At 47.0% G+C, this 12,500-nt stretch overlaps 1 protein-coding gene across 1 annotated transcript in view; it reads left to right on the top strand.

The window, feature by feature from the left end:
* The window catches only part of magi2b (membrane associated guanylate kinase, WW and PDZ domain containing 2b), a gene marked incomplete at both ends in the record, with an annotated part of 102,645 nt that overhangs the window by 70,424 nt on the left and 19,721 nt on the right, over positions 1 to 12,500 (top strand). The window contains 3 exons of the mRNA XM_080545003.1: positions 774 to 956; positions 9,162 to 9,688; position 12,500. The exon at position 12,500 is cut by the window's right edge and continues 171 nt beyond it. Of these exons, the coding sequence (XP_080401129.1) occupies positions 774 to 956; positions 9,162 to 9,688; position 12,500 (711 nt within the window). The remainder of the gene's footprint in view (positions 1 to 773; positions 957 to 9,161; positions 9,689 to 12,499) is intronic.

Here is a 12,500-nt window from a genome sequence, read left to right as displayed (position 1 = left end):
TATAACTACCATCTCTACCCCTGCCTACTATATACAGAGGTAATATACCATCTATAACTACCATCTATAACTACCATCTCTACCCCTGCCTACTATATACAGAGATATTATACCATCTATAACTACCATCTATAACTACCATCTCTACCCCTGCCTACTATATACAGAGATATTATACCATCTATAACTACCATCAATAACTACCATCTCTACCCCTGCCTACTATATACAGAGGTACACCTACCATCTATAACTACCATCTATAACTACCATCTATGCCTACCATCTATAACTACCATCTCTACCCCTACCCACTATATACAAAGGTATTACTACAATCTATTACTACCATCTCTACCCCTGTCTACTATATACAGAGGTATACCTACCATCTATAACTGCCACCCAGGACCAGAAAGCTTGGATCCTTCCTCCACCCTATGTGAAGCACCACCATGACATGCCAGACAGAGGGGGCGGCTGTGGCGCAGGAGGTAGAGTCGCCGTCTAATGATTGCAAGGTTGGCAGATCGGCGGTTCGAGCCCCGGCTGGCCACATGTCGAAGTGTCCTTGGGCAAGACACTGAACCCCCAAATTGCTCCCAGTGAGCAGGCCAGCGCCTTGCATGGCAGCTTGCCGCCATCAGTGTGTGAATGTGTGTGTGAATGGGTGAATGAGAGGCCGTTGTAAAGCGCTTTGGATAAAGGCGCTATATAAGTGCAGTCCATTTACATGCCCACACGTTCTCTTCTGTCTCCCCCCCCCCCTCTAGAGAAGCCTCCGTTCACGCGGGACCCCACCCAGCTGAAGGGCAGCTTCCTGTCCACGGCGCTGCAGAAGAGCAGCATGGGGTTCGGCTTCACCATCATCGGGGGAGACGAGCCGGACGAGTTCCTGCAGGTGAAGAGCGTCATACCAGAGGGCCCCGCGGCACAGGACGGCAAGATGGACACGGGTGAGACACACATACACACACACACACACAGACACACACACACACAGACACACACACACACACACATACACACATGTACATACATGCACTTGTGCGTGCATACACATAACGCTTTATTTTTTTATTTTTACACAAATTAGTCATATTACCATAAGAGTAATAACACAACAGTAACACAATAGTTCTGTCCTTCCTCACAGGTGAATGAACATCCTGTCTAAATGGATTAAATAACATTTTTAAAATTGCCATCAATCCACACACAATACCTCAGAATGAGTACATTTATTACAATTTAAATACAAGAAATACCCCATGTACGTACGTATTCACCCTTTGCTATGACACTCTTAAAAAGAGCTAAAATGATCTTAATGCAAGAACAATAATTCATGTAATTTTGGAATGAATATCTTTGTTTTTATAGGGTCTCTCTCTGCTTCTGATTTACATAATGTACAATGTAGGGTGTAAACACAATGTCAACATTTTATTTTCCACAAACTGGCATACCAACCTTTCACAAACGCAGTCCATATCAACTGGCCCTTAAATGATACGTAAAATCTCCTATGTCACAACTTTAGTAAGACTCAGCCTTAAAGTGCCACACTCAACTCCCAACATACAAACATATCAGTGAGTTATGTAACTGCATCAGCAGCATCGGCTACACGCTGATCTACATGTCTATTTGGAGAGTCTACCACATATCCACTAGACCAGATCACCCACCATCAATCATGCAACATGTCACTCTCAAAGAACCTGAAGCGTAAAATTGACGTGGAGCTTTAATGAAGGATGGACTGACAAGCAGTGGTGTAGTCTAGTTTTCTCTAGTGGTTATGCTGTGATTTTTCCCTCCCAGCCTCATATCGTTCATTTCGGAACGCCATCAAAATAAATCTGCGTTCCCTGTCTAATGTTATATAACATTACATGTTATAAGGCTGATCTGTGCTTGATAATGCTGCATTTTGACATATTTCATGTCGCATTTCCCCCCGTTGATGGTATATGACGCTATAGTCAGTCCCAATGGTCCAAAAGTCAAGTGCTTCGTAACACAGACGGGGTGAATCTTATGAATGAAAGTGTGACATTTCTGTCACAAAACGACGTTACGTATCCTCACACATTCTTAAGTGGGTATACGGAAATCCTTGGCCTTTCCTAGTGGGTATACGGCGTAGTCCTGCGTATCACTAGACTACACCACTGCTGACAAGTACACATTACTACATTGTCATGTAGTGTATTGCCTGTTGTGTCGCTTTGTTGTGCTTGCTGATGTTTTTAATGACACTACACCATTCATTTTGTAATAGCCTGCTCAGGGACTACAGATGGAAATTAGCTCATGATCTAACTCTGGCGCATTTACATTGATGTGGAAACTGATTTGTTGATTAATGTGCACGGTCCCTGGTAAATAAATAAATACAAAATAAACATTCATCTCGGCAACTTCCAGTAACGCAAAACCTGTATGCCTCTTCTGCAATGAAACCGTAGCTGTTGCAAAATAATTACAATCTTCGCCGTCACAATTACACAACGCACGCAGCTTTATAACAGTCATACCCTGACGATTCAGAGGCCAGTCGCAGAAAAATTGCGAGCTTGACAGCTGGATATGGATATGGACATGCCAGTGGAATTATTACCTGAAATTTAACCGGACAAGAGAGCGCATCCAATGCACTGCCAGCGCAGCAAGGTTGCAGCTTTCTGACTGAGGGAGGTCTGACTCCTCCTGCATCAGGCTACTCGCCAATAATAATCTGACAGATGGATTCATGACATCTTTTGAACCTTAGATATTCTAAATATGGGCGGCTGTGGCGCAGGAGGTAGAGTCGCCGTCTAATGATCACAAGGTTGGCAGATCGGCGGTTCGACCCCCCGGCTGGCCACATGTCGAAGTGTCCTTGGGCAAGACACTGAACCCCAAAATTGCTCCCAGTGAGCGGGCCAGCGCCTTGCATGGCAGCTTGCCGCCATTGGTGTGTGAATGTGTGTGTGAATGGGTGAATGAGAGACCGTTGTAAAGCTCTTTGGAGCAGCAAAAAAGGCGCTATATAAGTGCAGTCCATTTACCATTTACCATAAATACCGGAACACATCTCTGGCGGGCACCCTATAGATAGGTGATCCATGCTATAGAGGATAACTGGTATTAGATGTATATGCTGTAGACCAGGGGTCGGCAATTAGGTTTGGCCTCGGGCCAACATTTTTTTGAGCCACTAGATGGCGGGCCAGAACATAATCAAAGGCTAATTTAATTGATTGTTAAAAAAATGTGACACTAGTGCTGTCCCAAACGACTATTTTTCTAACGATTAATCTAGCGATTATTTTGTCGGTTATTCGATTAGTCTAACGACTAATTTATCGGTAAGTCTAACGATAAGTTTTGTACTGTAAAAAAAAAAAAAAAAAAAAATAACTTTTTGGGCTCCACCTCACTGCTATGTTTAGCCAACTTGAATGCCAACATGGCCATTTAGAAGTCTGTCCATCACCACAACACATAGCTAGCTAACGTTACTCTCGCTGCTATGTTATGATTAGCTAAATTGATGCTAACGTAGCATGCGAGCTACGAGCTAGATAACGTACAGTAGGTGCTCGCACCACAATGACAATAGGCTACCGTAGCTAGCCAGCTACATAGCTAACGTTACTAACACCAGAAGACAAGACATACGAACTGTGGTGAGCTACATTGCTTGTGTAACATTAGCTAGTAGCTATCCATTTTCACTCATACACTTAATTGTCTCGCCTGGTAAAATAAAGAAAAAAAAAAGAAAAAAAAAAGTCTTTTTAAAAAGTCTTTTTTTTTTGGGCGACTAACCGACGCATATTACGCTAACCGACGTATTGACGTAGTCGGTGACGTCGACGACGTCGAATAATCGTAACAGCCCTATGTGACACGTTCTAATACTTGTACACATTGCTAGTCAACTAACACAGCTTGTTTTGTGAGCCTGCTAACAATGTAAAGTAGTGTTATAGTTAACTAGGTAGTAGTCCAATCCATTACGTTGCAGTATTAGGCTTGACTAGCGAGTTTGTGTTGTGATTCTCAACAACGTTGAAACGTAGTTTCACCCTCTTCCATAGTTTTGAATAATAAATGTGTGGACTGACGATGTATCGCAGCCTAACTTATTCTAATAATTATTTAACATAGTTTTATTCAGATAATTATTCCCCCCTCCTCCCAGACAAGGTCACATTATTATTGGATTGGTTGTTTGCGTGTCGGGTGAAGTTAGCTAAACATTTAACCTGCTAGCAAGAGAAACATCATGTCACTCTCCAAAGGTCTAAAGAGGAAAGTTGACGGTGAAAACAGGGCATTTAAAGAGGAATGGACAGCGAACTATATATCCTACCTGGTTTCATCAATGCAAAGCCGTTGTGAGACTCACATTTTCCGTGCTCACAATGTTCCCTTTCTATACATGCGAGTCGTCCTTTTCGTCAATGAATGTGATAAAGACGCACGAGAGGAATTGATTGATGCATAAAAATAAATAAAAAATAAATAAATAAAATAAATAAATAAACTGCCTGCGGATGGCGGTATACCCTTCAAATAACAAACAATCTCTGCATGTCTCGCGGACATCTCAACATGGATCCATGTCGTTATCATAATGGTCTTATTAATTAGTAATCACTGAGTATGAAAGCATAGTGGGACTGTCAAATTAGTCCAGAAATCTCCTCAGTAAAGTTTTGTGTCAATCCAGGAGGAACTCCAGACAGCTCTGAACCCCTTACAGGAGATCGTTGCATCGTAGAAAGAAGGTTGCGGCGGTGCATAAACTATAGAGTTGCGATAGTTGAGACTCTCTCTAATTAATTTGAAATACAGTGTCCGTTATTACAAACCTGCCTAAATGTCCCTTTGAAAACACTCAAGTTATCACTATTATCAATAATCAAATCAAGAATATTATTAGTTTTCAAAACAACCGCGGATTAAAGTGACGTCAATATCACCAGATATCAAGCAAATACTGACCGATGGGAGATGCCACTTTTCACATTACGTGAGTACCAAGCCTGTCGTTATTGTATTTAATAACCTAATTGTATTTTGTATATTTTGAATGAATGGCTTATGGCTCATTGTACCTATTATCCCTAATAGCGCGTTTGTTCTGTCGTTTCAGGAGCATAGGCCTACCACCACTTTTGCGCCGATTTTGTTGTCAATGTTTTTCAGAAAATTAAACAGAATTTGCTTTGTTACTGTTCATATGTGTGTTGCAGTCACATACGTAAACATTACGTTTGAATGATTTAATGAGCTGATGTTATTTTTTTCAAACCACACACGCTATTTCAGCACCACGCCTTGTCCACCTACTTATGATTCACTGTGAGGGGTTCAGCGTCAGTGCGCTTCGCTGCCTGATTGTCTGTCCCTGTGTCATTCACTCTCAACATGAATAAAAGTACAATACGCATTATTCAGGTGGAGGTCGATTCTCTATTCGGACATTATAGGCGTGGTGTGGGACTGTCGGTCCGATATTGTAAAAAAAAAAATAAAAAAATAAAAAGTGGATTCTCAAAATAATCTGCTGGGCCAAATATTATTGGTGACGGGCCAGCAATGGCCCACGGGCCGCCTATTGCCGACCCCTGCTGTAGACTCTAGAGGATAGCTGGTATTAGATGTATGGCTGCTGAGTGGCCTGGTGGACTGGGCTGTATCTGTCCTCTCCACAGACTCGCTAATCTGGCCTCATGCCTGGACACTGTTGGTGTCTAAACTGTTCATTTTACTGTCTGTCTCTACCCCCACTCTCTCTGCTCTCTCTCTTTCTCTCTCTCTGTCTCTCTCTCTCTCTGCTCTCTTTCTCTCTCTCTCTCTCTGTCTCTACCCCCTCTCTCTCTACTCTCTCTCTCTCTCTGCTCTCTTTCTCTCTCTCTCTCTCTTTCTCTCTCTCTCTCTCTGCTCTCTTTCTCTCTCTCTGTCTGTCTCTACCCCCTCTCTCTCTGCCTGTCTCTTTCTCTCTCTCTGCCTGTCTCTTTCTCTCTCTCTGTCTGTCTCTTTCTCTCTCATGCACTCCCCACTCTCTCTTTCTTCTTTCTCACTCAGCGTTGCTCCTCCTGGCGGCACTGTCCATCTCAATCTTGTTCTCTCTATATATCTGCCACTGCCTCTCCTCTGTTTCTCTCACTCTTTCCCTCTTTCCTTCTCTCTGTCTCTCTATCCCTCTCTTTTTACGCCTCACTCTCTCTCTCTCTGTCCTGATTTCCCCTTCTCTTGCTTGCTCTCTCCTTCTCTCTGACATTGCCAACCCCGCCCCTCCACACACACACACATCAAAACACCACACCACACCACACACACACACACACACACACACACACACACACACACACACACATATACACAAACACACACACACACACACACATATATACACACACACACACACACACACACACAGACACACACACACACACACACACATATACACACACACACAGACACACACACACACACACACACACACACATATACACACACACACACACACACACACAGACACACACACACACACACACATCCTCTCTCTCTCTCTCTCCCTCCCTGCCTGAGATTAGCTGGCCTATTTGAGCTGAGCAGCATTGCTGTTAGGGAAGGTTGTGTGTGCAGTGTATGTGTGTGTATGTGTGTGTATGTGTGTGTATGTGTGTGTGTGTGTGTGTGTGTATGCGTGTGTGTATGCCTCCAGAAGTGTGAAATAGAGGATTTGAGGCAGTTGCATTTGTCATGGGGCTGTGACTTTAACTACAGCAGACAAGGCTGCTCGCTTGTACTCTGAAGCACATCATACACACACACACACACACACACACACACACACACACTTCAATATTTGATGTGGGTTCACAGTAAAACTAAAACCAAACATATAACAACATAACAGTCATACAGATCGTAGCAGATGCGTGGCTTTGTCCTTCGGTCACTGTCGGCTACGGCCGCCAGATATCACAGAACGTGAAACAGAATCCCAGAGCAGCGAGTTCACCTCAGGTCAGTCTGATGTTGCTTAGCTGCTTCTGTCTCCTGCAGAGGACAGTTGTCCTTGATGACGTCCGCCGTAGCTGCTGGGATGTGGGTCCGCTCCGCCTCCAACTCCACTCCCACCCGCTTGCGTAGGTCGTTGAGATCTGAGCGGGCCGACCAGACAGGGTTCCCGTGCTGGTCTTAAAAAGCCGTAAAGTCTACAATCCAGCAATCCAATTTATAAGGCCGTAAAAGGTCTAAAATGTCAGTTATTTGGTCTAAAAATGAGGTGCTAGGTCTTAAAAATTCCAAACCCTGCAAGGAAATCGGTCCGACCACATCTATTTGCGCGGAAATGAATCAAGCTGGAACCAAAAAAATGCCAATTCGCTTCCTTTTTTGTCTGTAAGGCAGTGAAATCCCTAATTTCATCACCTCGAGGATGACAAAAAGCTATCATATGGTGTCGCGATTAGGTCTACAATTCTATTCAAAGAGATCTAAAAAAGGTCTTAAATTTGACTTGTTGAAACTTGTAGGAACCCTGCCAGACTCCAAAGCCATGTCCGGTCTCCCACGGTGCTTCTTCTCGAACCCCCAAATCCGTTGTCCTCTGCGCCAGTGGCCAGGGGGGGACAAAGTCAGTCCTCCCAAGCCTGGTTGTATCATCACAAGTGACCTCCTTTCACTTCATGGAGGTGGAGGTCATCTTGGATATGTTGTCTTTTTTGGGGGTATTCTATGAATCAGAACACCCTTCCATGAGTCAGGTACTTTTCCATGAGTCAAGCAGCAGTTTAAAGGCGTGTGGCGTGCACACACTCACACACACGCACACACTCACACACTCACACACATACACAGACACACACACACACACACACGCAGACACACACACACACTCACACACACACACACACACACTCACACACTCACACACACACACACACGCACACACACACACACACACACACACACACACACCTCCCTCATCAGCAACCCAGTCATTATGGATGTCCCGTCACCCTGGTGTAGGGGTTGTGTCTCTGTACGTGTGTGTGTGTGTGTGTGTGTGTGTGTGTGTGTGTGTGTGTGTGTGTGTGTGTGTGTGTGTGCGTGTGTCTGTATGTATGTGTGTGTGTGTGTGTGTGTGTGTGTGTGTCTGTATGTGTGTGTGTGATGTAGCAGTGTGAGCGTGGGCCTCGGGGGGCTCCAGATGGCTGCCTTGTCTTCATGTCCTCAACCTGACCCCGCCACACACACACACACACACCATCACACACACATACACACACATACACACACATACACACCCTCACACCCTCACACACACATACCCACCCTCACACACACACACACCCTCACACACACACACCCTCACACCCTCACACACACACACACACACCCTCACACCCTCACACACACACACACACACACACTTGTAGAGCACAGCAGCCCTGTTGGTTACGTCTGCTGCCAGACTGACACGCAGGGCCTCTGTGTCTGTGACGCTCTACAAAGTCATCAGGCCCTCCTGACAGAGACACATCAGTGTGTTTCTGCACTATAGAACGTCTTCACCTAGTGTGTACTATATATTCTCACTGTTGGTTATGTTTGTGTGTGCCTGTAGGGGACGTGAATATCCGTCTTTTCTTAAACTCATGACACCGTTACCCCCTGTTCAAGGTGAACATGTAACTGAACACAGGCGGCACTCGAGTTGAGGGGGGATGAGGGGGGATGGCATCCCCCCCTGAAATAAAAACAGTCAAAATCATCCCCCTTCTAAAACTGCCATCCCCCCTTTCCATCCCTTATGTCATTTTATCAATGAACGTGGTATTACTGCTATTTCAACATTTAGTTTTGCGCATATTGAGTAAAATACTGTGGGCGAGGGGAGGGGGACGGGGCACGCACACATGCAATGACATTTTTACCAAGTCACTGACACTGAAGTCACTGACACTGAAGTCACTGACGCTGGGGGGATGCTAACATCGTCCCCATGTGATCAAATCCACTATCCCCCCTGAGTACTGAACACAGGTCCGTTTACTAGTCGACTTCCTGGTACTCTTCTATGACGCAGTCTCCAACCTCCACTTCCTCTTCCTGTCCCGTCCCGTCCCCCCCCCCCCCTACAGGTGACGTCATCGTCTACATCAATGACATCTGTGTCCTGGGCACCACCCACGCTGACGTGGTCAAGCTGTTCCAGTCGGTGCCCATCGGCCAGAGCGTGACCCTGGTGCTCTGCCGGGGGTACTCCCTGCCCTTTGACCCCGAGGACCCCAGCGGGGCCGCCGGCGCCTCCCTGACCCCCATGGGCATGGAGCACCGCCCCCTGGTGGTGAACGGCCGCGGCAGCTACGACCCCTACCTGGAGTACCTGTCCCTGAGCTCCCAGCTGCCCCCCCAGGCCCTGGCCCAGCCCGGAGCCCCCCACCCCGGGGACACCCACCTGGACGGCTCCTCCCTCCCCCCCACCACCCCCGGGTCGGCTCCCACCCTCACGCCTCACGACGATAACGTCTCCATGGCGTCGTCGGGGGCGACGGGGATCGCCGGGGGGTCGATCCAGGTGGAGCTGCTGACGGTTACCATGGTGAAGGGGTCGGAGGGGTTCGGGTTCACCATCGCGGACAGTCCCACTGGGCAGCGCGTGAAACAGGTACAGTACTGTGGAATGACTATATATATATATATATATAACAATATACTGTCTTTACTTTCTCATTGCCTCTCCTGTTAGCATTTTGCCAAGTAGCCGTGTGATATTATGATGATATATAAATATAAATATGATATTTTTCAGTTTGTAAAGCGTCTTTGAGTGTCTAGAAAAGTCTAATGAATGAATGAATGAATGAATGAATGAATGAATGGACTTTATTGTCATTGCTACAGTACAGGTACCAAACAACGAAATTTAGGAGGGGTGGCTCCCCTGGTGTTAGGAAAGGGAATTTTTTTTTTTTTTTAGAAAAAGAATAAAATCACACGAAGGTAAGGAGCTGGTTTACATAAATAAAGGCTATGTACACAATCCACTGTACTATACTGCACAGATAGTCAACTAGGGTTGTCATATTGCACAAAAGTATTTTTTCACGTTATTTAAAGTGTCACAGTTTGCAGGCTTGAAATGTACATGTTTGTGCCTCAGCACTAGCTGCCATACAATCCGTCCAGACTGTCCTGGGCCCAGAACTTAGGCCTTTGCTGTGTTCAGGGCCTTGACGGCCCTGTGGTAGAAGCAGTTCTTCAGTCTGTTTGTCTTAGCGGCCGGGGTCCTGTACCTCCTTTTCGAGGGCAGCCTGATAAAGTGTACGCGCCCAGGGTGGGTCGGTCCCTGGAGATCTTGGAGGCCTTCCTGAGACAGCGTGTGTTGTACAGCTCTTCCAGAGAGGGGAGGGGGGCGCCGGTGATCTTCTGTGCTGTTCTCACGACTCTCTGTAGCGCATTTCTCTCCGCTGTTGTGCAGCTGTAGAACCAGTTGCAGATGCCGTAGGTGAGGATGCTCTCCACTGCGCCGCGGTAGAAGGCCACCAGTATCTCCTGCTTGTTGTGTTCTTTCCTGAGGCATCTCAGGGTGTATAGCCGCTGTTGTGCCCTCTTGATGGTGCCTTTTGTGTTGTCCTTCCAGGTCAGGTCATCCCGCATGTGATGTCCCAGGAATCGGAGGGTTGAGACTCTCTCCACGCTCTCTCCGTCGATGAGCAGGGGCTGGATCTCTGACTTTTTCCTCCTGAAGTCTACGATGAATTCCTGGGTCTTTGACTTGTTCAGCAGCAGGTTGTTAACCTTGCACAGCTTGCTCAGTTGCTCTACCTCATCCCTGTACGCCGCCTCGTCCCCCCCCGAGATACATCCCACCACGGTGGTGTCGTCTGCAAACTTTACGATGTAGTTGCTGGGGTGGACGGGGGTGAAGTCGTGGGTGTAGAGGTTGTAGAGGATGGGGCTTAGCACGCAGCCCTGGGGGGACCCAGTGCTGAGGCTGAGGGCTGTGGAGGTGTGGGGGCCCACCCGCACCCTCTGGGGGCGGTCGGTCAGGAAGTCCTTGATCCACGCACATATAGAGTGTGATAGACCCAGGTCTAGTAGTTTGGTCACTAGCCTGTCTGGAAGGATGGTGTTGAAGGCGGAGCTGAAGTCCACGAAGAGCAGTCTCGCGTAGCTGTTTCCCCTCTCCAGGTGGGATAGAGTGGCGTGGAGAGTCGTCGCGATGGCGTCCTCTGTGGACCTGTGGGCTCTGTAGGCGAACTGGTATGGATCCAGGTAGGGCGGGAGGCGTGTGAGTATGTGGGCCCGGACTAGTTTCTCGAAGCACTTCATGATGATTGGTGTGAGTGCCACCGGGCGGTAGTCGTTTAGGCAGCTCACCGTGCTTTTCTTCGGGACTGGGATGATAGTTGAGGTTTTTAGGCAGGGTGGGACGGTGGCCTGGGACAGGGACTGGTTAAAGATGTTGGTGAAAACCCCGGCCAGCTGGTCGGCGCAGTCTCTCAGCACCCGTCCCAGGACGCCATCCGGCCCCGAGGCTTTCCTGGGGTCCACCGCCTTCAGTACGCGTCTCACTTCATGCTCTGTGAGGGTGAGGCTGCTGAGAGCTGGAGAGAGTGGTGTTTGTGTTGCGGTTACCTCCGTTCGCCCCTCGTCGAACCGGGCGTAGAAGGTGTTCAGCTTTCCCGCCAGCAGGGGGTCGTCCTCTGCGGCTGTGAGCCTGTTGGCTCTGAAGTTTGTCATCTGCTGAACCCCCTGCCACATCCGCCTGGAGTCGTTGCTCAGGAGGCATTCCTCAATCTTCTCTCTGTGCTCTGCCTTGGCCGCTTTGATGCCGCTAATGTATTATTATTATTATTATTATTATTATTATTATTATTATTATTATTATTATTATTATTATTATTATATGGATATTTTAACTTTTGGTTTGAATTCAGGTGAGAGTTGAGAAACAGCATGTTGCATTTTCCTAGCAAAATGTCCACAATGAAGGGTGTTAAAATGAAGATTTCTATTTCAAAGTCATGCTCATTTTAGGTACTCCAAAACATACATTTTGAGTTAGAATCTTGAATCCTGAAACAGTTAACTACTACACAACTAAAAACAACAACAACAAAACATTTGAGACGGAGACGGCGCTGGTGACAATATTATGGGCCGGCTGTGGCACAGGAGGTAGAGCCACCGTCTAATGATCGCAGTTCGAGCCCCGGCTGGCCACATGTCGAAGTGTCCTTGGGCAAGACACTGAACCCCAAATTGCTCCCAGTGAGCGGGCCGGCGCCTTGCATGGTAGCTTGCCGCCATTGGTGTGTGAATGTGTGTGTGAATGGGTGTGTGAATGGGTGTGTGAATGGGTGAATGAGAGGCCGTTGTAAAGCGCTTTGGATAAAGGCACTATATAAGTGCAGTCCGTTTACCATTTACCATTTACCATCCATTTGGTGACAATCTTTGTGGTTGTGTCCAGG

The sequence above is a fragment of the Nansenia antarctica genome (genome assembly GCF_963989245.1).
Source record: "Nansenia antarctica genome assembly, chromosome: 14".
NCBI lineage: Eukaryota > Metazoa > Chordata > Actinopteri > Argentiniformes > Microstomatidae > Nansenia > Nansenia antarctica.
This window is presented reverse-complemented; position numbering and strand designations above follow the sequence as displayed.